This window comes from Leptonotus elevatus, chromosome 14, assembly GCF_054856555.1.
Source record: "Leptonotus elevatus isolate MCC_2025b chromosome 14, RoL_Lele_1.0, whole genome shotgun sequence".
NCBI lineage: Eukaryota > Metazoa > Chordata > Actinopteri > Syngnathiformes > Syngnathidae > Leptonotus > Leptonotus elevatus.
Window position 1 is genome coordinate 16,217,942 of NC_141252.1, and position 21,984 is coordinate 16,239,925.

Sequence of the window (21,984 nt, forward strand, 5' to 3'; positions counted from 1 at the left end):
ATGTTGTCCACAGTCTGTGCTACTCGACACCAATAGCATGTATTTTGTCAGAAACTGTGTTATGTCAAAATTGAAAGACAGTAAAAAGTTAAGACAACAAAGCAGGCTGCCATGACTGACGTGATATTTTAATCACAGCCCCAACAGATCCTTAATGATGGGTCTAAGAGTCATACACTATGAGACACAATTTTTGTGTGTCACATTCACATGCGACATAGTGGCATGTCCCTGAAAATGTGTACGTCAATATATGTGTGTATTTAAGTATGTTTATTCGTGCATTGAAGTGTTGTTTTTGAGACCCTGTAGAGAATTGTGAAAGACTTGTGATGAAATAGTTTTTTCTTCAACTTCTCCAAAAGTTGTCAAACAAAGAGGGACAATAGCTGGACTGAAAACCACAACAACGAAAGCTCCATGAGTAGTTGAGAAAGATGTGACAATTATGTGGCAACCGGAAAGGAAAGGTAACCGCAGCTCTGACAGATTGGGATTGTAGTTGATGTTTTATAAAGCTTCTTAAAACTTGAACATTGTAACAATCTGCGTCCAAAAGTGCATTATATGTTTAACCAAGTAACTAATAAATTCATTTAATTCATTCCAATTTCAGCTCAGGCCTTCCTGTGTGGAGTTTCAATGTTTTCCTCTGGCTTCATGTGGGGTTTCTCTGGGTACTTTGGTGTGGCTTAACTGTTCAAATAAAATGACCAGTTGAATCAGTATAACTCTTGCAATAAGATTATATTGTGCATACTATTCTGATAAAATACCTCCAGGTTATTACGTGGTGTAGAAGAGTAGGAGTTCACTGCCTTTGACGTGCTAGTCTAGTGTTAGCATTGCGCTCAAGTCACAATCAGACATTAATGGAAAAATGGCAATGAGTTTGCTAAAAAATAGGGGTGTTCAATACTAGTACGAGTAACCAACTCTTGGGGAGTCACCGATACCAAATACTGTAATACTAGTACTTTTCACACATAAAAAAAAAGGGGGGAAAAAGTGACAAATAATAATAATAATAATAATAATTAAAGACATACATATGCAAAATATCCTTTTTCCTTAAAATTGCATGAAATTAATGGCAATTTTCTATTCTTCTTATTTCTATTTTCTGATTGTAAAACAGCCACTAGAGGGCGGCTGATCCTGGTATCGGCCACTGTCGCAAGGACAGATACCTTGAAATAAAGCTGTGTATCAGCCAGATACCAATACCTGGCATTGGTACTCGCCCATCCCTACTAAAAAAGATAAAGAACTCCAATGCTATACTTACATTATATGAACATTGAATGAAGGTTAATGCAACTGTAAACAGTAATTGCACAGAACAAAAAGCTGTGTTTAGAGAAGGACCTGAGCTAAAGTTAATCAATTCCATTCTCTGTATGAGTGCACCCTTGAGGAGTTGAGTTAAAAAGCTTGAAAAACAAAAACCTTGACTAAAAAGTTTAAACAGATAATAAGGAAACTTAACTAAAATGTAAGTAACTCAAGCGTAAAATGTAAAAGCCGAATACAGTATTTCACTTGAAAATAAAAGCATACCATATACAAGGAAAGGTTCACTCAAGCATGGCTGGAAAGATTTTGTATGGAATAATTTGAGACCTCTAGAATAGAGACACACCTAATCCAATACTATATCCGACAGACACTACAAACTCAGCGTCATCCCTGAAGCGTGGAAGCTGTGTTTATTGTGACTGGGAAAATGAAAAAGAAAATCTAGATACAGCTAAGTTTCCCTACTGTAGGTGGAAAGTACTACCACTTGTATCCAAATGGTGCGCATATACTGTTGGCAAACTTCAAAATGAATGATATTAAAATCTTAAGTTCAACCATTGAGAAATCCTAAAGCTTAACACTACACTGCCAGTAACACTGCAACACGCCTTGTCCCCTCTACTCCCTTGACGAGCCTATAAATACCCTCAATCTGTCATTAGTTTCTTCCATGTGACCACCAGGGAAAATGCATGCACACTCACACCTTCTGGTGGGGTAACAATGGCATTGGTGAATGGAGAATGATCAAGTACAATTTAGGAAGACCATTTGGTTTCCTTTTCACCCTATTTGCAAGATATTACTGAGGCTGATTTTAAATAGCAGGAGAATGAAAAATCAAAATTATCCATAAAAATAATTTTATGAAAATGCTTTGGTGAACCATGCAATTTGACCAGAGTAAATGTAGGGGGGTGGAGGGGGGGGGGGGGGGTCAGAACTGGGGGTGAGACACCATTTGCTGAGTGAAAGATGTAAAAGCATAATTATCGGTTGTTTCAAAATAAAATCACATTTACAGAGTCTATTACACTCTAATGCATTATTTCTGTGGAAACATTTAGAGTTCAGTTAAGTGTTTTGTAAAATTTTGAAACAATGTTTATAGAGGAGACAGCACAGTGTCAGAGTGGTTAGCACATGTGCCCCAAGGCAAGGAGCTTTGGGTTGGGTTCAGGGATTGAATCCAATAGTTGGGGCAGCACAGCATCATCGTGGTTAGCACTATGACATCACAGCAAAAATTTTGTGGGTTTTAATCCCAACTGTCAAAGTCTTTCACGGTGAGTTTTCCATGTTTGCTTGTGTGTTCCATGTCCTTTGGCTCACTCACAAAAACTAAATACCATTATTAAAAAAAGAAGAAGCTTAATTTCTTCAAAATGTAGTCTAGGGGGCAATTATTTACTCAATTGCAGAAAGGAGGGCTGCTTTTATTGCAAAAAATAAACAATATCACCATTATACTACAATTCATATAAAGGTAAACGTGTGTTTATGTGCATGATGAACAAATGCGATGAAACGTCCCAATATAACAAGAACAAAATTCATCTAAACTTTCTAACATAAATATGGATGCACACAACAAAGCAGAGTCTACTGAAGTGTTTATTGCCATAAAAGAATCTCGGTGCACACAACCAGAAGAGCATCATTAGTAGCTACTGTGCAAGGGACTCATTTACAACATCCCGTAAGACTTCACACTTAAATTAATTTGACACTGTTCGCATTCTCTGAAACTGCTGTCTAAATTAGCAGTGGCGTCCAAATGGGCTCAGCACTTAACCCTTTAGCGTCCATGTGCCAACGATAGCTTCAATCAACTGAGGTAATAGCATTTATGAGCCATTTATTTTTCTGAAGGGAAAAAAGTGGCTTCTATTTGAAAAATACCTTTACTGTCCAAGTGAATTACTTAGATTAATTTAATTAATTCCTAAATTGACACATGTCCTACATATCAATAGGTTTTGAGAATCCCCATTGAAAATGCTGATGGCTGCCTGCCTGTGTCAGTTCTGTGACATACTGTATGCTGTAGTTCAAATTATCATAGAGAAAAGACACACGCATGCACAATACACACACGGACCACACTCAAAACAAACACAAATCCCACAAAATACAGCCACCAATAGCTCTGTTGCTAGTGGCAAGGGTCAGTGCTTGTGGGACAAACAAAGCTCAAGTGAAGTGAGAGCAGAGGGTACCAACATGAACGTCCTGTCACCCCACACTGATCCGTCTGGACATTCAGTAGCATGTTGCACATACATATATTGTACAAGAGCAGGAGATAAAGCAGCACACACTTACATTTTCAAATAAATAACATCTATGGTGGGTAGTAGGTGTAACGCTACTATAGATGTGGTCCTTTTATTTGTCCCACATGATCTTCATGGGGAAAATGTGATCCATCAATGTGGGTTTGTCTGTTTGTGTGCAAGTTTTTGGTGTAATTTTTGATTCACTTTGTTTACTGATGGGTAAATATTTCCCATTATATTTTGGTCATAAACCAAACATTGGTCACATCATGAATAACTATCAAAAACAGATTTTTTTTTTCACAGTACAGTCAAACCTCAACTGTTTTTGTTAGATTTTCAGCACAGTCCCTTTCACTTAATTCATCCATTCCGCTTACATGTCAATAGAGAATACAAACATACATACAATTTCACTATTTATGTAATAAAGGCTTTATATTAACTGCCCAACTCTGAAATTGCAGTAGGTCATGTCTGGGAGGAATCACTACATTTTTTTCTGTCAAGGAAAAACTTTTGAAAAACTAATTACACGTCTTTTTCCCAAGATGCACATTTGATTAAAACTACATTAATTAAAAAATATTTTCACGATAATCGCTGGAAGTGAGAATTTGATGAGTTGAGTGAATGTCCTAAATAACCAATTGACAGTTCTTTGCCATTCATACACAGTACAGGCCAAAATTTGGGACACACCTCATTCAATGTGTTTGCTTTATTCTCAGAACTATTTACATTGTAGATTCTCACTGATGGCATCAAATCTAAGAACGAACATATGCGGAGTTATGTACTTTAAAAAAAGTGAGGTAACCGAAAACATGTTTTGTATTTTAGTTTCTTCAAAATAGCCACCCTTTGCTCTGAATACTGTCTTGCACACACTTTGCGTTCTCACCTTCTGCAAACTCCTTCAATACAGTTGGAAATCTTTTTCAGGTGACGACTCTTGAAGCGCATCGATGAAATGCCAAAAGTGTGCAAAATAATCATCAGAGCAAAGAGTGACTATTTAGAAGAAACTAGAATATAAAATGTGTTTTCAATATATTTCCCCTTTTTTTTAAAGCACATAACTCCACGTGTTCATAGTTTTGATGCCTTCAGTGAGAATCCACAATGTAAATAATCATGAAAATAAAGAAAATTCATTGCATGAGAAGGTGTGTCTAAACCTTTGTCCTGTACTGTACGTACAATCTTGAATCTTTATATGTGCCTGTAATTCAAATATAGCACTCATCTGCAATAATTTATTGCAAGATATTATAAATTCCATATATTAATGAATTAATAATCACCTGTAAATTATTCAAATGTCATCTTTTTCCTTCGCTACATTCACAAATGCCAGAGATGGCCGAGTTTCCAATTGTAGCAGTCAATCACTCATCCCTACGGATGTGATCAGGTGGTTCTTGACCTTCTCCAATTTCCTTCTTTTTTCTCTGGTCTGATATCATTTCTTTACATACAACTTAATATTAAACTACTTTTTCTTCATCTGAGCCTGAGGTGACTGCACTGACAGCCTCTGGAATAAAGGCCCAGATATTGTTTTTGTTAGTCATCGACAGGCCAGTGCCAATGCTTTGAAAAACTGTAGTTTTCCTTGCCGTTTACAGGTGACAATCATATTTTTTAACAATCAACTTATAGGACATATACTGTAAAACACAGCTACAGTAAGACATAATAAACAAATAAAAAGAGTATTTGTAAAGCATTAAAAATGCTGACAACCCAAAAAGTCAAGGTACAATAAAACAATGAGACTGTAAAAAAGCCCAAAGGCCCACATAACTGCCAACATACATCGTGTGTATTTCACTAACCATCCTTCATTTCTGCTCTCTGTATCCTCCCAGTCCAAACTGTTTCATTTTGGCCATGACAGGCTGCACCCCCTTAAAATAATAAGTCAACTAGCATCCTTTCCCGTGCCCGCGGCTTTCCAGTAGACGCAGGAAGGTAAACATGTCCACTGTAGTGAGATGAAACCACACAAATGCTTCGCTCCAGGTAGCGGTTGTCCTCCACAGCGCTGCGGCCGCTAGCCACAGCTAAGCAATTTCTACCTGTGTAAGGGTGCCTATGTCTAAACACATTTCTGCTTTATTGCCAAATCCACTGTCCTCCAGCAAGGACAGTGATGGGATGTGGATTTAAAACAGGGTCCACTGTCTGGCCTCTACCTTCACTAACTGGCAAGTCATCATACTGCTGAAGTGAAAATAATAATAAAAATAATAATAAAAAAAATACTGCTGAAGTGTTAGCAGAGATACAGTATAATAGGTTTGGATTTTTCATTATAATTAAAGATTTTATTTCATTGTGCCTTTTCACTTACAAATTCAGTTACTGTAGTTTATATTAGTTTTAAAAGTGGATTTGCAGGTTAATAGTTATTTTCTGAAAATGCTTGGTCTTAATTAGGTTTTTATTATTATTATTTTTAATACAGGTATTTATTGAGTTTGAGGTAAAAAAAAAAAAAGGTCACAATAAGTATTGTGTAATAAAGAAACAAAAGATACCATTTTAAAAAGAATAACAATACAATAACCAGCTCAGTAGACTAGTGGTAGAGTGTCCGCTCTGAGACTGGGAGGTCATGGTTTCAATCCCTGGCCAAAGACTCTAAAAATGGGACCCATTTGCCTCCCTGCTTGACACTCAGCATTAAGGGTTGGAATTGGGGGGTTAGATCACCATATGATTCCCGAGCGCGGCTGCTGCTCACCGCTCCCTCAGGAGATGGGTCAAATGCGGAGAATACATTTCGCCACACTTAGGTGGGTGTGACAATCAGTGAATCTTAATCTTATGGATATGCTTCTAAGATTACACAAAATTGTACAAAATTGAATGAATTGTATCTCATGCAATTCTGAAAAAGTCAATACTACCAATTAAACTACTGTAACAATGTCTGGCGTAGCCATATGTGGTGTGGTGGGAACCTAACCTAACTGGGATAAAGGTTTGTGTGTGCACATATGCATGAAGGTAGATATGCGTGTGTGTGTGAATGAATTATCTGATGTCGGCCATTACATCTCTTGCAATTTAACGCAAATTAATTTCACTATCCACAATAATTTCTCAAGAATAACATGTACTGGAATATTTTACGCTGCCCCCCCCCCCCCCAAAAAAAACGCCATTCAAAAGATAATTTTCTTTTGTACTTGAGTAATGTAAAAATAAAATGTAATAAAATAAAATAAAATAAAAAAACTGAAGAAAAAATTGCTTTAAAAAAAAAAAGTAGTATTTGCATCGTAATTTGTTATAGAGACTACTTGTGTTCAGACACTTCCTCATTGCTGTCGCCGCTTTGCATGATATCATAAAAAAGAAGAAGAAAAGGTACCAGGTATGTGCCGAATATCTTTAAAGTAGGGATGCACGATAATGCTATTTTCAACAGATATCGATAAACAAATAATTTAGAAAGTGCCGATGTCGATACGCCGATACGTAAGCCGGTAATTGTTTGCAAAATTAATTGAATACAAATATACTTTCGAGTCCTACTATAAGGCTAACATGTACAAATACATTGAACAATTGTGAAAGCACCATGAATTTTATTGACATTGCTGCTTCAAAGACAACCAGTAACTCATTTTGAGTTTGCTAAAACAAAAGTCATGTTTAAAAAAAAAATGCAACAAAAAATTGTGAGGGTAACGTTTTAGGGAGACACAGTAAAGAAAGCCCACACTGGCAACTGCCATGTCGCCATGATGCATCTTCTGTGAATACGAGGTCGCGCGCATTATGACATCACAAATATGCGACACTACCGTAGGAGAGGGGAGGAGTTGGGCACAACCACAACAGATGGACCAACGTGGCAAATATCTTATTATCTGCAGATGTCTTTATTATCTGGTTTATCATGTCAAAATGGTCGATAATTACCGATAATTACCTGCCACGGTATTATCGTGCATCCCTACTTCGGAGATGACAGATCACTGCAAAAATGGGGTGGCAAAAATGACTTGCTGTGGAAAACATTTCTTGCTGTCTGGGGAACACACTTTTATACAAAACACGAAATCGGGTAAGACATGCTTGTGGGGTTATTTGTGTGTTTTTACGGCCATTTACTTGATCCTCGCCTTGACCCTTTTAAGAGAAAACAATTTGTGAAGCTGTCATGATTCTCGTTGAGCAGCAACAATTATGTTATGTAAATTTGTCACCAACATCAGGCTGTAGCCGCGAGGAATGTTATACATGTGTTGTCGGTGCAATAGTAGACGGTATTGCATTAGCTAACAATGTTTACATTGCATTATGTCAGAAATGCTTGTTAAAATGGAGTTAACAACTGTATTCAAATGTTGAATTTTCAAAGACATGATGCGTAATAAATGATCTCACACTTTGGACAATCTGTGACAATTCATTGCCTCTCTGCCATCATGTCAATTCATTTCTGAACGGATTGTTTTGCATTCGCTGCAGTAACTGTCCAGATAACAACGTCTTGAGGCTATTTTTGCTTCCATCTTTTTTGTAATGAAATTGACACTATTAAAAGTTACTCTAGTAATTATTTAAGCGATCAATACAAAGGCTATAGTAAAACCAGCTGAGCCGAAATAAAAGCACTTAAATTTAACCCAAAGAGCATAATTGCTGGCGTCGGGCCGAAACCTCGTAAGTCACAATTAGGCAAATGATATATACATTTAAAAATCTATACTTTTGGTCTGTCCACACGTGTAAAGTGTAATTTTTACGAATTATTGACCAATCGAAAGTGTTTTGGCCCGACGCCAGCGATATCTATGTAATTAATTGACAAAGACAAAAAACTAACGATTTTTTTGGTGTAATTAAAAATGATTTCAATTAGTTTTGTAAACTGAAAATGATGTTTCAGTCAGTTATTTAAAATTACCTTTGTTAACTTTTTATTATAATGACCTTGGTGTTAAGTGTTTGCAGATAACCACCCGTTATTCACAGAGAGAACATTACTACATTAAAATGATTTTCTGGTGTCAGTAGCGTCTGTGGACAAAGTTTCAACTTGGCTGTAAAGCACAAATCTGTCTTCTCTTTCCTTCCACACACAAAAAAGTTATTATTCAATTGTAAAATAATTGCTGTAGAAAATTAAGTTACAGTCTCCACTTGTAAAGTCAGGGTTCTGTTCCACCATCTAACGGAAATACCATATGTGGATACAAAGATAAAGGATGAATAAATCTGCAGTTCAATTATTCCGCAGCACCTATAATGTGCTATTACATAAGACATGTGTAGCTCAGGAAATTAACTGACCCCAGACCCCAGACAGCATTTATACTGACTAGTAATTGCATGATAACTGACAATGTGAATATTCCGCTCATACATTTTTGGGATAAACTGTCAGCGAAATCCAATATATCTGCTGCATTATACATTTCTCTCTGTTGTGTAGGCGGACAGGGTATAGTCTCATTTTTATTACTCTCCACTATGCAAGTCGAAGCTCATCCTTAATTTCCAAGCGTCAACCATAGTTGACAACTATAGCACTACAATGCATGTGAGTGAAAAAAATTTGATTAGGAAACGGGAATGTGCAATCAAATAAGATTTACTGATTTAAAAAATAAATAAATACAACATCTAGTACCTTTATGACAACCATTTGTTTGCACAGCACAGTATCATCAGCAAAGTTTCTTCATTTTAAGGTTTTCTACTGAAACCTGTTGAATATACAAGTGACAGCTTGTTTGAAAAAGAAAAAAAACTCACTAACAGAGTTGTATGCAAGGATGAAGTGACAAACTTTCCTTAAAAAATGCAGGTAGACACAAACATTCAGCACCAGCAATCATCCTTTAAATTATGAAATTATGTTTATCCCTCAAATCCTGCCTGGTGAACATGAAGACCACAATAATTAGATATTAACGCAATTCCAGGTCTGAGACACATAGGAACAAAAGGGTGGTGTGAGACTGATGATTGCGGCTATTTGCCATATGTTTAGCATCATTTCCTGAAACAAACGTGGACCATGCTGGCAAAGGCGAAAGAGCCAAAGCATCCAGGATCATGCAGGCAAAGACAGGACAAGTGACAAGAGAGAGACAGATAGACAGACAGACAGACAGAGAGAGCGAGACAGACAGACGGAGCGAGAGACAGACAGAGACGGAGCGAGAGAGAGAGAGAGAGAGAAAGAGACAGACAGACAGAGACAGAGACAGAGAGACAGACAGAAAGAGAGAGGGACAGAGAGAGAGAGGGAGAGTAAAGCCTCCAGACACCACGCAGTTCAGAGCAGATCAGGAGTGACGGCTTGCTGATTAGTCAGCTCACAGCCCCTTAAGACTGGAGTCCACGTTCAAGCACACGGCATGAAATTATTTTAAACCAATCCGACCTTTGCCAGTTTTGCCTATGCAAAGCATATGGACACACATACAGTATGTGGAAACAAGTTGTATTGCACCACATTCGAACAACGTCTTGAGGATGGTGATGAATGTGTTATGTGAATGTGTTCAACAATCATGATGTTTAGTTAATTACCTTGAGTAGATAGATTGGGATGTTGCTGAAGTCCACAGGGAGTTTCAGAAGAAAGCGAGCTGAAAACTCCCCTGTCTGTAATACAAGAAATTGAGAATTTTACAATGTGACACAAAGAGATGTCTACCCACCTAGCAGGGTAGCGGTAAAAGCCGTTGTTGTACCTGTTCCTAACTTTATGAGATGCTGCTGAAAGAGGCCCTTTTGCTGGTATCACATGATCAAACTGGGGAAGGCTAAGACGAAAGGCTTTGAACAATGTGTGGACTGCATGCTGTTCTTCGCACCCCCACTACAAGTGGTCATAATTATTTTGTTTTTTTAGTTTAACCAAAGTGCTAAATATTCTCAAGAAAAAAATAAGGTTGTACTGCTGGTGAAATTAGGTTCATTTTCATGACTGCCAAGCTTCACTGAGCTCAAGAAAAAGAAAAAAGCATCAAAATGCTGCAAATTATAAGCGACTTGACTTGCATTTACAGAGCATGCATATAACAGACCCCTTTCAAATAGTGCTGAACCGTGCAGAAATTGCTAACATATTGGTAAGTGAGCACTGTACAACTTCAGAACCATTTGTTACCATAGACATACAATACATGAAGTGGTTGGGCTGTATGTTGGCAAACTCTACCCCTACACCGTGGATGTGACCCCACCTAGTGTATATACAAGTGTGTGTGTGGGGGGTGGGGGGGGGCATTAAAATTGGGAGCAGGTGAGATGGAGCAGAGGGAAATCATATACCCCCCCTCCGATCCACATGCTTCCCAGACGTGTCGCTGTGAAAATATTTCCTACCAAACTGTTCTTGTGTCTAGCAAATGGATGCTAAATTGTCTGTGAGCTTATGTTCTGCCATGCAAATGATCCTTACCCAGCTGTTCTTGTGTCCAGCATATATCTCCATATTACGGCCAAAGTTAGGATCCTCCAGCAGGCTATCATATTCAAAGAGAAGTCTAGAGCTTTCACGGAGGCGCTGACATTGGTAGTGGTGGTACTGCTGGATGAGCTCCTTAACTAGCTGGAGGAGACTGTCTGGGTTGCCTGCATCCCATTGGACCAAATGCTGAGGAAGACAATCAAAATTTTAAATCAGCTCATTATTCAGCAAAACATACATTTTGGTTGGAAACCCACCCACCAATTTCAATTTTAGGCACAAGTTATTTTCAAAAGAGCTACAACACTTGTGGAGCGCAGACCTCCAAATCCACCAACAACCACTGGATCTGATGATGGTTTACTTACAAGCGTACCATAATGGAGAAAAAAAGTGGAGCTTAAGTCCTCGATTCACATCAAGAGTCTTGACCAGGGGAATAAAAGGCATTTGATTGTATTCACATCGCATGGATCAGGTGTAATTTTTTTTATTTAAGCGCTGCTCACTAACGATTAATAATATTTGATGATTTTTTATTGAATAATTTATTAATTTGTTGATAAAGTTTTTAATGAATTGATTAATCAGATTTAAAAAAAAAAACATTCTATGCAAATATCCATTGTGCAAAAACAGGACATCATTTCAAACAGAGTACAATTAATATGAAATAATACAGTTCATATTATAAACATATTTTAGGATTCAGGTACTGGTTTGGTCTGCAACATGCAGTATTAAAGAAAGGAAGAGGGCATGCTACACTGCACACAGAATAGTCTGTAGTTTGCTGCAGGCTGCAAAATATGAGCTGTGGATGATCGTTTTTTCGTAATCTAATTTAAAGAAAGACACTGACGTATGCCAATCACGTACTTTTCCCACTGAAACAATCGGCCAATCACGATCGGTGGTCGATCAACCAGAGTACCATTAGTATCAAGTATTATCATTATTATCGTTGTATTACTTTATTTTATTTTTTTACATAAAAACTATAATAGCTTTTTGTATATCTCGAAGCAGACAGTTTATTCAGATATAGAACATTGAAAAGGGGTGCTAAGACCTGTAAATCAATGAGTAGCACTGCATGAGGAAAATTGTAGTTACACTACTGATCGCTAGTCTTTTTGGATGATTTAGAAAAAAAAGAAATTTCCATAACCAATAGCAATGTTTGTATTAAAAAAAAAAAAAAAAAAAAAAAAAAAAAAGTAGTGGTATTAGTAGTAATAATTAACAACAACTGCCCAACCATCAAGACCAAACAGCAATTTCAAGCTTAATGTGAAACTTATGTGCAGCATTGTTCTTACTGTACACAGTCAATTCTGCAAAATTCTGTAAATTTGACTATTTAGAGTGGGACCAAATAGGCTCAGTTTTAGAGTAGGCTAATATCTACACTCGGAAGAGAGTAAAATAAAGAATTGAAAAATAAATAAAAGTCTTTCAAGGATTGAGGAACAAACTGACAACCTTCAGCTTGGGAGACTGCCACTGAACCACCCTGAGCTATGCCACTCATACTCTTTTTGCTTATATCCAAGGGAAACCAAAAACATTCTTTTTTGTCTATTGGAGTTAGGAAGATTCCAGCTGATACGAGTGATATACTAACACACGGGCAGGAGCTGCGTGGCTCAGCGAGTAGATCGGCAAGCTGAAGGTCGGGAGTTTGTTCCTCAGCACTTGAGTGACTTATTTTATTTTTTCAGTTCTTTATTTTACTCTCTTCCAAGTGTAAATGTTACTCTAAAACTGAATATATTTGGTCTCACTCTAAATAGAGTCAAATTTGCTCTACATAATTTACTATGTAGTAAACAAAAAAAAGATGCAGGTTAAAACCAATAACTAAATCAGAACACAGAAAGACTTCTTAGTCATTTCTAAAATTAAAGTAAGTTTCATCTGTGAATGAATGAACATGTATTACACAAAGGTGTTGGTGACAGTGAGGGCCTAGGTTAGCTTGCCTCAACAACTGAGTATCTCTTTCTGTCAGCCTCGCATCCCATATTAGAGCAATAGAGAAAGCATCCATTGTTACGAAGTGACTTAACTCCCTTGCAATGGCAAGGGCAGGCTAAACAGAGACAGTGACTTCATCGTCCCGAACCGCAAGTGGTTACCAGCAATGCCGGGATTCCCGAAATGAGGAGGTGATGCAAACAAGGACGGGCATTGTCCAAAACAGGCGGTCAGTGCCCCAGGGCAGGAGCATGCAGAAACGGAGGAGAGACTAAGGAAGTGCTGTGTCAGGATTGTGACATACAATATCAGTGGATCTACGCTGAGGAGGAGAGGAGGGATCAGAGGTGAAGGAGGAAGCGGGGGGAGCATTGAAGAGCTCAGGCAAGTAGGCCAAAGCCAATGAAAAGGCAAGCTTGATCCTACAACATAACTATTTATGTAGAAAGAAATTATAACTGTCAACTTAATTAACAGTATGGTCAACTGCAGACCAGCATTTACAATGTCAATAAAATAACATTGGCCAAATCTAAGGCAGGAGCTATATTATCTAAAAGGACCATTGTTCAAAACTGCCAACAAATTGATATTCTCAGACAGGTGTCAAGAGAAGATGCCCCATCAATAATTGCAGGTAAAGCGTCCTCATGCAGAATTTACCTACAATTGCTCCACAGAGGTGTTCTCTCATCAAAAGAGAGCATCTGAGCTTGTAAAACTCAGCTGTTCGTGCAAAAGTGCTACACTGACTTCAGACAATAGATGGAGATAGAAAGGTTTATCGTCTTTGTTTAACACAATAGTTCAGCAATTGAAAGGTGAAATGAAGTGATACTGAAGCACAAATGAGTGTTTTGCGGGAATTTTAACAAAATAACATTAATTTGTTACTGGCTTTAGTTGATCACAACAACATGATACAGAATTAGCAATTAAAATAACTTTGATGTTCACGCTGCCCTTCAAAGCCAACATTTTCACAGCCTTTTAACATAAGTTTCTGTGTGAAAGATCCCGACTCAGAAAGGGTCCTCATCAAAACTCTGGGCTAGTCTTCAAGTTTAATAGTAGAACAGCAAAACATGTAAAGGTCATATTTGACAGGTCAAATGTCACTTACAAACTAAAGACGATGTATTTGTATTACCACAAAGCATGCGGGTTGCATGAAATTAGTACATTTAGAAAGCGCTCTATAAGCTCGGGCCAGTTAGCATTTACCATTACAGCATTACTTTATCCTCGCGGGTTATATTATACAGTGCGCATCGGTTCGGGCAGATTTCATTATCCATTTATCAAAGCACATAGGTTACAAACCGGTTACATTGCTGAATCTATTTATGATCAAATCTACAATAACCACTCCTTATGTGTTTCCTTTTAAAAATAATTCAAGTACAGCAAACTCAAAGACATGTTATACTAAGATGTGAGAATTTGATTCAACGTCAGCTTTAAAAGTTTTTTTTATATCAATGTATCTGATTTGTATCAAGATTTGACACTGATTCATGTAATTGTAGTCTTATGTCATTATTTTATTTTGTGGTGGGGGATAAAGTATCTCCAATGTTTCAATAAAGTGAGCAGCCAAAGTTTGCACAAGTAAATTCATAAGCTAAAAGTGTGTAAATAGATTTTAGTGTGCATGTGTTAAGGAACACAGTGTATCGCTTTAAGAACAAATGTACACCTAAATTTAGTGTTTTCACACTTAATAGACACAAGTTGACAGAATTATGTCTTCCTGTGCCATCTCTGATCCAGTATTTATCTTTGGCCAGTAAGAGAGGGGCTGGCATCTGAAAATCCAAGATAATTATATAGGCCAACATAAATTGTTTTTATGTCTTGAATGTGATTTTTATAGATGCTGGCAACCTGATCCAATAAATCGCTGTTGACTTGAAAGTGTGAGGCATTAAACAACTCCCAAGTATTAAATTAATCTCTGTTAGTCTCTAATTCAAGAGTGGGCTCACACCCTGTTTCGCCCCCAGAGATTGCCAAATCTAAGATCATCCTAAATTGCTCTTGTCATGTGTTTAAGACACTTGGCATTCTCAAGCCAGTGTTTCTTCAGTGTGATCCATGCAGTTTTTGTCCAACACAGTTCAAGTTTTTGACAGAAATAGCATGCATTCTTGAACTGGTTTACTCACTTCAGCCAATATATTCATGGATGATTGCCCTGTGTCGGTTATTTCCATCAAAGCTTCTCAATTTACAAATGCTCTGCCTGCTTAAAGCATTACCAGACATGTTAGCGAGCTCTGCCAATAATACGACTATTAAAAGCTGAAACGCATTATCTGCTTAAGCAAGAAGGAAGTGGTAGTTTGCACACTATGCCCAGGTTGACCCAACTCTACAGGCCATTTGAAGTCCATTGTTAGAACAGTACCAGGGGAGGACGTGGAGCAGAAGCTAGGAAGCGCTCACCAATATATGGCATGCAAGATTAGCAGAGGGTAGCGTGAAGTCATGTTTCCTTTCTTTTCATAAAAGAATACTTGGATTATTTATTAGCTTCACATTACACATATTACACTGTTCTTTTGGGAGCCCGTAAGCTACATTGTCTCACGCTACAAACACTAGACCATCAGAAGTAGTTCCCTAAAATACAAGAACACAAAACAAAACAAGAAAATAAGGACAAATAATTATAATAATAATACATTTAATTTGTAACATTTCAGAAGAAATCTCAAAGTGCTAAAAATAAGACTTGAAGAAATGTGCCTGGACAAAATAGAATAATTCACTTTTCATTGCTTTTTCATGTTGGCTGAGTTACTGTAAACTACAATAACTATGTTTATAAGGAACTATCATTATGTATTGCGGGAAAGCATATATTTCAAAGATAAACAAAATATGCATTTAACCAATACACTTTAATGACACACTAAAGTGTGTCATTTTTTTTGTGCTTTTGAGGTATTCAATATCATATATGATGTAGAATTAAAAATATATGCTCTTTTTCTCCAAAGCCTGGTAAATGGAACAGATTCGAAAACAAGACACTGATCGCTCATAGATCTATCCTAATTTTTATTATTTTTTTACATGACTTTAAGAGTACCAGGCCATAAGTGAAAGTCTCTATTGTTAAGGTCATTTCAGTATGGTAAGATGTAGGGGGTGTAAAATTTGCTGTAATTCTTGATTGTTTGGGTATTTTGACAAAAGTATGTCAAATATGTTATAACAGCCAGGTAATTCATAAAATGTATGAATGACTAAACCAGTCCACGCCCTCTTATCAAACAGTGACCATTGAATTAAAAAATGGTGCCCCCATATTTGTGTCCATGTTATCTAGTACAATTGTTTTCTGTTCATCTTCAGCTAATTTACCCAAAAGCGGAAACTCCAGTTCAATAACTTGGCATGATCAGACTACAAAGAAAGAACACCAAGCTGTTTATGTTGATGACATTTCCACTCTTAACGAGACAAAGCTTGCCTCTGCATCTCAGAGGAGTCTGGGGCTGATAAATTTTGGGGGAGGATATTGGGGCTAACCCCAGGTCTTGTCCTTATACACGCTAACTGAAAAAAGTTGTTCGGAAACTCCCATAATTTTTAGTGCCAACATACATTGCTGACCAAGTCTAGACTTAAAAATTGGCAATTAGCTCCTCAAAAGATAGGGTGTTAGCAGCATCGGACGGAAAGAATGAAATATGTCAAGATTTTATTTTATTTATTCAAGTATGTTTGAGACAGTTCTGCCTAAGCAGTTTTATGCATACTCTAATAAAGGTGACCCTCGATTACCAAACTAATGCCTACATTGTGTGTTTTCTGACCACAACATGATCAAATGGAAATGCCAATTCCAACAAAGTTGTCATGTTGTGTAAAATGTAAAGAACAGAATACAGTACTGTCAAAAAATTCAGAGAATCTGGGGGACATCTCTGCATGTTAGCGGCAAGGCCGAAGACCAACACTGATATGAGATTCAACCCTCAGATGCATTACAACTATTGTCAGTGGACAGAGTTTGTTGCTACATCTACAAACGCAAGTTGAAACTCAAACTTGCACAGCAAAAGCCATGCATCAACATCCAGAAATGCCACCGGCTTATCTGGCCCCGAGCTCATCTAGGATGGACTGTGTGGAAAAGTGTGCCGTGGTCTGACGAGTCCACATTTCAAATTGTTTTTTGTAATCAAGGATGCATTGTGTATTCTGGGCCAAAGAAGAAAAGGATAATCCGGACTAATATCAGTGCAAACTTCAAAAGCCAGCATCTGTGTGCCCATGGCAAAATATGTTGCCATTCAAACAATGTATTTTTCCCTGCTTATTTCAGCAAAGCAATGGAAAGCCACATTCTGCATGTATTACAGCAGTGTTGCTTCATAGTAAAAGAGTGCGAGGACTATATTGGCCTGCCAGTAGTCTAGAGCTGTCTCCCATTGAAATTATGTGTCACGTTATGAAGTGCAAAATGCAGCAAGAGAGACCATAGACTGTTGTCGAGCAAATTAAGTTCTAAATCAAGCAAGAATGGAAAAGAATTACACCTACAAAGCTTTAACAATTACTGACCTCAGTTGCTTGATGCTTAATGGATGTTGTTAAGAAAAGGAAAGTTGATGTAACAGTGGTTACCATGCACCTGTCCCAGCTTTTTTGAAAAATGTTGCAGGCGTCAAATTCAAAATAAGTGAATATTTGCAAAACAAAACAAAAAACTATGAAACATTTACTGGTAAATGCTTGTCTTTGTAGTGTGTTCAGTTGAAAATACCTATAGGTTGAAACCAATCTGCAAATTATTGTATTTTGCTTTCGTTCAAATTTTGCACAACCTCCAAATCTTATTGGAATTGGGTTTTGTAGATTATCCAGCACTATCCAGCATTAAAGACACACATGAGTCATATAAATTCAGGCATGTGTCGAGTGCACAAGGAATTATACAGAGGAATGGAAGTGGGCAAATGTGCAATTGCACAATCATGCAACACAAATCACATAATGGCCCGCCATAAATATCCAAACAGACCAAAGAAATCAAACCAAAGAGGTAGTGTTTTACGTAAAAATTAAATAAGATAAACATTTTAAAAAACTAATGAAAATCTTGGATAAATAGCATAACAAAATATGGAGAATTCTGTCATTTACTGGATTAGGCAATAAAAAACAAAAAAAACAAAAAAATATGATGCAAGAGTATTCTACGCAAGGGATTTAACTGGTATTGCTGTCCACCTCCCCTCCCTTCCTGCCTCTGTCTTTGTCATTTCCTCCTCTTTGGTCACCTCTCTGTTCCCAAAATGCTCGTCACCCCTCTCCACCCATGCAACACTGAAAAGAGTCTACATCACAGTCTTTTGGCTTCAGTAGGGCGAGTTAAAGACCAAACAGAATCAAGTTTTACCTGTTTCTTCTGAGAATATTACCTTGATTATGATGAATTTTCCTAAAGCATTATTCTTATTTAAAGTAAAGCAACAAATGATTCCAATAAACTAAGTTATGGGGTGGGGATCTGAGGATAACATCACAGCAAACTCACAAAAACGCTTTCACCCACCAGGTGCTATTACTGGAGAGCATGATGTAAAAATCTGACGTCAATGGAAAATGGGGGGGAAAGAAGAAAAAAAATCAATACATGTTTTCTTTTGATGCCAGTTTATAGCATTTGTGCAAAGTGATCTGACAATGTCAAAGAAAAAAAAAAAGGACTCTATTATTACATTTTTTACTACTTTTAGTATCAAATGATAGGTGGACACCTACTCACAATCCAACATCTTACTGCTATGAAAGCAAGTTGCAGTACTTGAATGTAAAAAATAAATCAAATGTAACCAAGAATTTGAAAAAGTATGACAGATATGGTGGTCTTAAAAAGGTATATCTAAAATAAGTGAATGTCGATATTAAGTAACAATTATACAATTACATTGTTTGTTATTTAAACACTACATTAGTGAGTAATATACGGATTTAAATCTCAGTAATTTGTGCTACAAGGCAATTACAACAAGACATTGCGGTTTCTCTGGACATATCCCGTTTTTGTGACCTAGTAGAAATGTTCTGCTGGGATTTTGAAGTCGGGACAACGCCATTAACTCAATATTCATTATAAGCGAAGTGCGCATTACGTTTGCGCATGCGTGAAAATCAAGTTAAAAAAAAAGTGTGGATACCAAAATAGCCGTCATTTGAATAACGGAGATTGGAGTGCTGAAAGTGTTTGCATAACTGTGCAACTTAATGCTTGCAAGCATTGTTTGAATGACTTTCAGCCTAAGTGACAAAATGACAGGCGTACTTGGTGACTTTCCTCATGGCGTTTATAGGCAAAAAGACAACATTGCAAAGCTTGAGAATACGGAAGTGTACGCTTGTAAACCTCTGTTCACTCTTCCCACTTCCAGACAGAAAAAGAAAGATCCAGACGGACGTAAAAGAGGCTAAGATTAAAAATTTCTATAACACATTTATTTTGTCAATATGCTGAAACCGAGGGAACAGACGGAAGCATCACAAAGTTTGCTAGCGGACGTACGTTTAACAAAACTAATGGAGTGACGGTCATTTAAGAACCAGTTTTTAGCCCCAATCGACCCACTCAGTGAAGAAAGATCTAACCCGTCTCTTCCTGCGTGTCCCGGTGTGCCTCCTCAGTCCGACTCCCGGTACACATACAGCCAAATATTAAGCACTTAAATAAGCTTAATTAGCTGTAGAGCAGAGGGCAGTCAGTAACCACACGCTATGCATGTTTAAAATAGATGAAATAAAAAACATCAACTTTCCAACGGTTGAAAAGGTCCAAATCAGCACTTCCCCCGTTGGTTTTCAAGGAAAAGTTGGTAGCAGGCTACTAGCCGGCCTACCCATAATGCACCGTGCTGCCGATTTGCGCATTTCGCTTATTGTTATGATTGGGTTACCGCTTATGTCTTGACTTCCATGACATGCACAGTCCAACTGGCCATTGGCAGTTTTTAAAGTCACTGCTGGTGCATCACTGGATAAAATGCCATAAATGTAATAATTATAACAGTACTACTGATTTTTTCTGATATCTGTCACTGTATGTACTATACTTGTTAATTACTAATTCCCTACGAGACAGTTTACATGTTTACAGCTTATTGTGTGGTTGTGGTGGTTGGGAATTTTTAAGGACACATGTTAGATGGAATTAAAAATGTCTAACGCACATACATCTTCTGGAAATTGGCTTTGGCAAAGCACGTGAGGAGTTTATATTATATGATTTTAATCTGTTACAAAACAAACTTTGATTTTGCGCACTTAAGTGAAAAGTAGACCTCTTTTGATGATGAGCTTGTACTGTATTGCAGTAAAATATCATGGTCAAGTGTCATAATAAATGCTTTTAAGGTTTATCTTATTTCTCTTCATCACTTGACGATGAAGTTGACATTACACATTCCATAAAACTCATACTACAGTTATATATACTATTATGTCATCCACAATTTAATCATCTTCAACATGGATGTTGCTAATATTTGTCAACTGTGGGTTTGTGAATCCCTTTAAGACTTGTGATTAAGGGCTGTACAAATAAACTCGAATTGACTCATCAAACTGGCTACCACATGGCATGTATCTACTCTGAGCTATATTTTAAATAATGTGTCACAAATATGAAGGGAATTCAAGTACAGTAACAGTTACAAGACAAAGCATCTGAACCCTTTGCTATTACCTGATTATCTGCATTTAATTGGTGATAATGTTAATAATGTGATCTACCGAAGTCACATGTGACAAACAAATACCAGATTATTAGTTTCATGTTTTCACATTTTTAGTGAACACAACACGCATGTGGTGGGAAAAGGTACGTGAACATTTAGATTTATTAAGGTCGTTGAACCTCTGACTGCAAAAGCGTTGACCAAATAAATGTTTCTTGTGATTTAAGATCAGACCTGCCTAACAGTCAGGGGAAATTTTGGAACCTTCCCCTTCCCACAAAACAGTTCAATTCAGAAATATTCTTGGAGTGTTTGATGTGAGTCACTCTTAAGTTCATACCACAGCCTCTCAATCGTGTTGAGGTCAGGACACTGACTAGGCTTTTCTCCTGTTTGAAACCATTCAATTGTTAATTAATTTAAATCTTTTCGGTCATTGTCCTGACGCATCACCTTAAGATTCTTCATCTTTAAGATTAGCAAACTCAAAGCTCACGTGTTTTTAATAGGGAAGGGCAGCTTTAACCAACATCTCCAATTTTCGTTACATTGATTGAACTCCTAGTTGGCTGCCTCCGATTAACAGTTGGAGAAGTAATTAACCTAGAGGTTCACATACTATTTCCACCCAGCAGTGTATATGCAATGTTTATATGCTGTGTCCAATAGAAACATGAAAACATGCTTGTGTGGCAATAGTTCAAGCAGAGTGTATTTGTTTATTGCTAAGACATAGATGAAGACTGGATCACATTTGAATACAAATTTAAAAAGAAATCTAGATAATTATATAGATCTCATAAACTGTATTATCCAGCTCTTGCAACTCATATTTTCAGAGGTCTTAATGACTCCACACCTTGACTTTCTACATTTCCAGACACAATTATTGTAAATAAAGCTTAGGAACAGGTTAAAAAGAGTGACCAGTTTAAAACAAGTCCTGTATCCATTACAAAGCGCTCTAGGATGGGGAACTGCCGGAGAGCCTAATTAGCCACAGTCTGGTCCCACATTTAACCTACAATCGAACGTTTCCAGTGTAGGTTTGCAACATTGAGCCTCAATACATGTGTGCCAGACATAACTCAGAACCAAAGTTGGTGACCACTACTGTAAACTATTAGACGATAATCTTCTGTCTAGGATTAATAAAATCTGAATCTTATTGTTTGGGGTAGGGGGTGTTTTTCTATGCATCCTTCTTTCAGAGTAACTGTTAAAAACATCTCTTTTGTCAATTGAC

General features: G+C 37.3%; 1 protein-coding gene across 1 annotated transcript in view; it reads right to left on the reverse strand.

Moving 5' to 3' along the window:
- Window positions 1-21,984, reverse strand: part of babam2 (BRISC and BRCA1 A complex member 2) — an 84,974-nt gene that overhangs the window by 48,527 nt on the left and 14,463 nt on the right. Inside the window, exons 5-6 of the mRNA XM_086093918.1 lie at window positions 11,023-11,217; window positions 10,146-10,220 (exon numbers count right to left, since the gene is read on the reverse strand). Of these exons, the coding sequence (XP_085950044.1) occupies window positions 10,146-10,220; window positions 11,023-11,217 (270 nt within the window). The remainder of the gene's footprint in view (window positions 1-10,145; window positions 10,221-11,022; window positions 11,218-21,984) is intronic.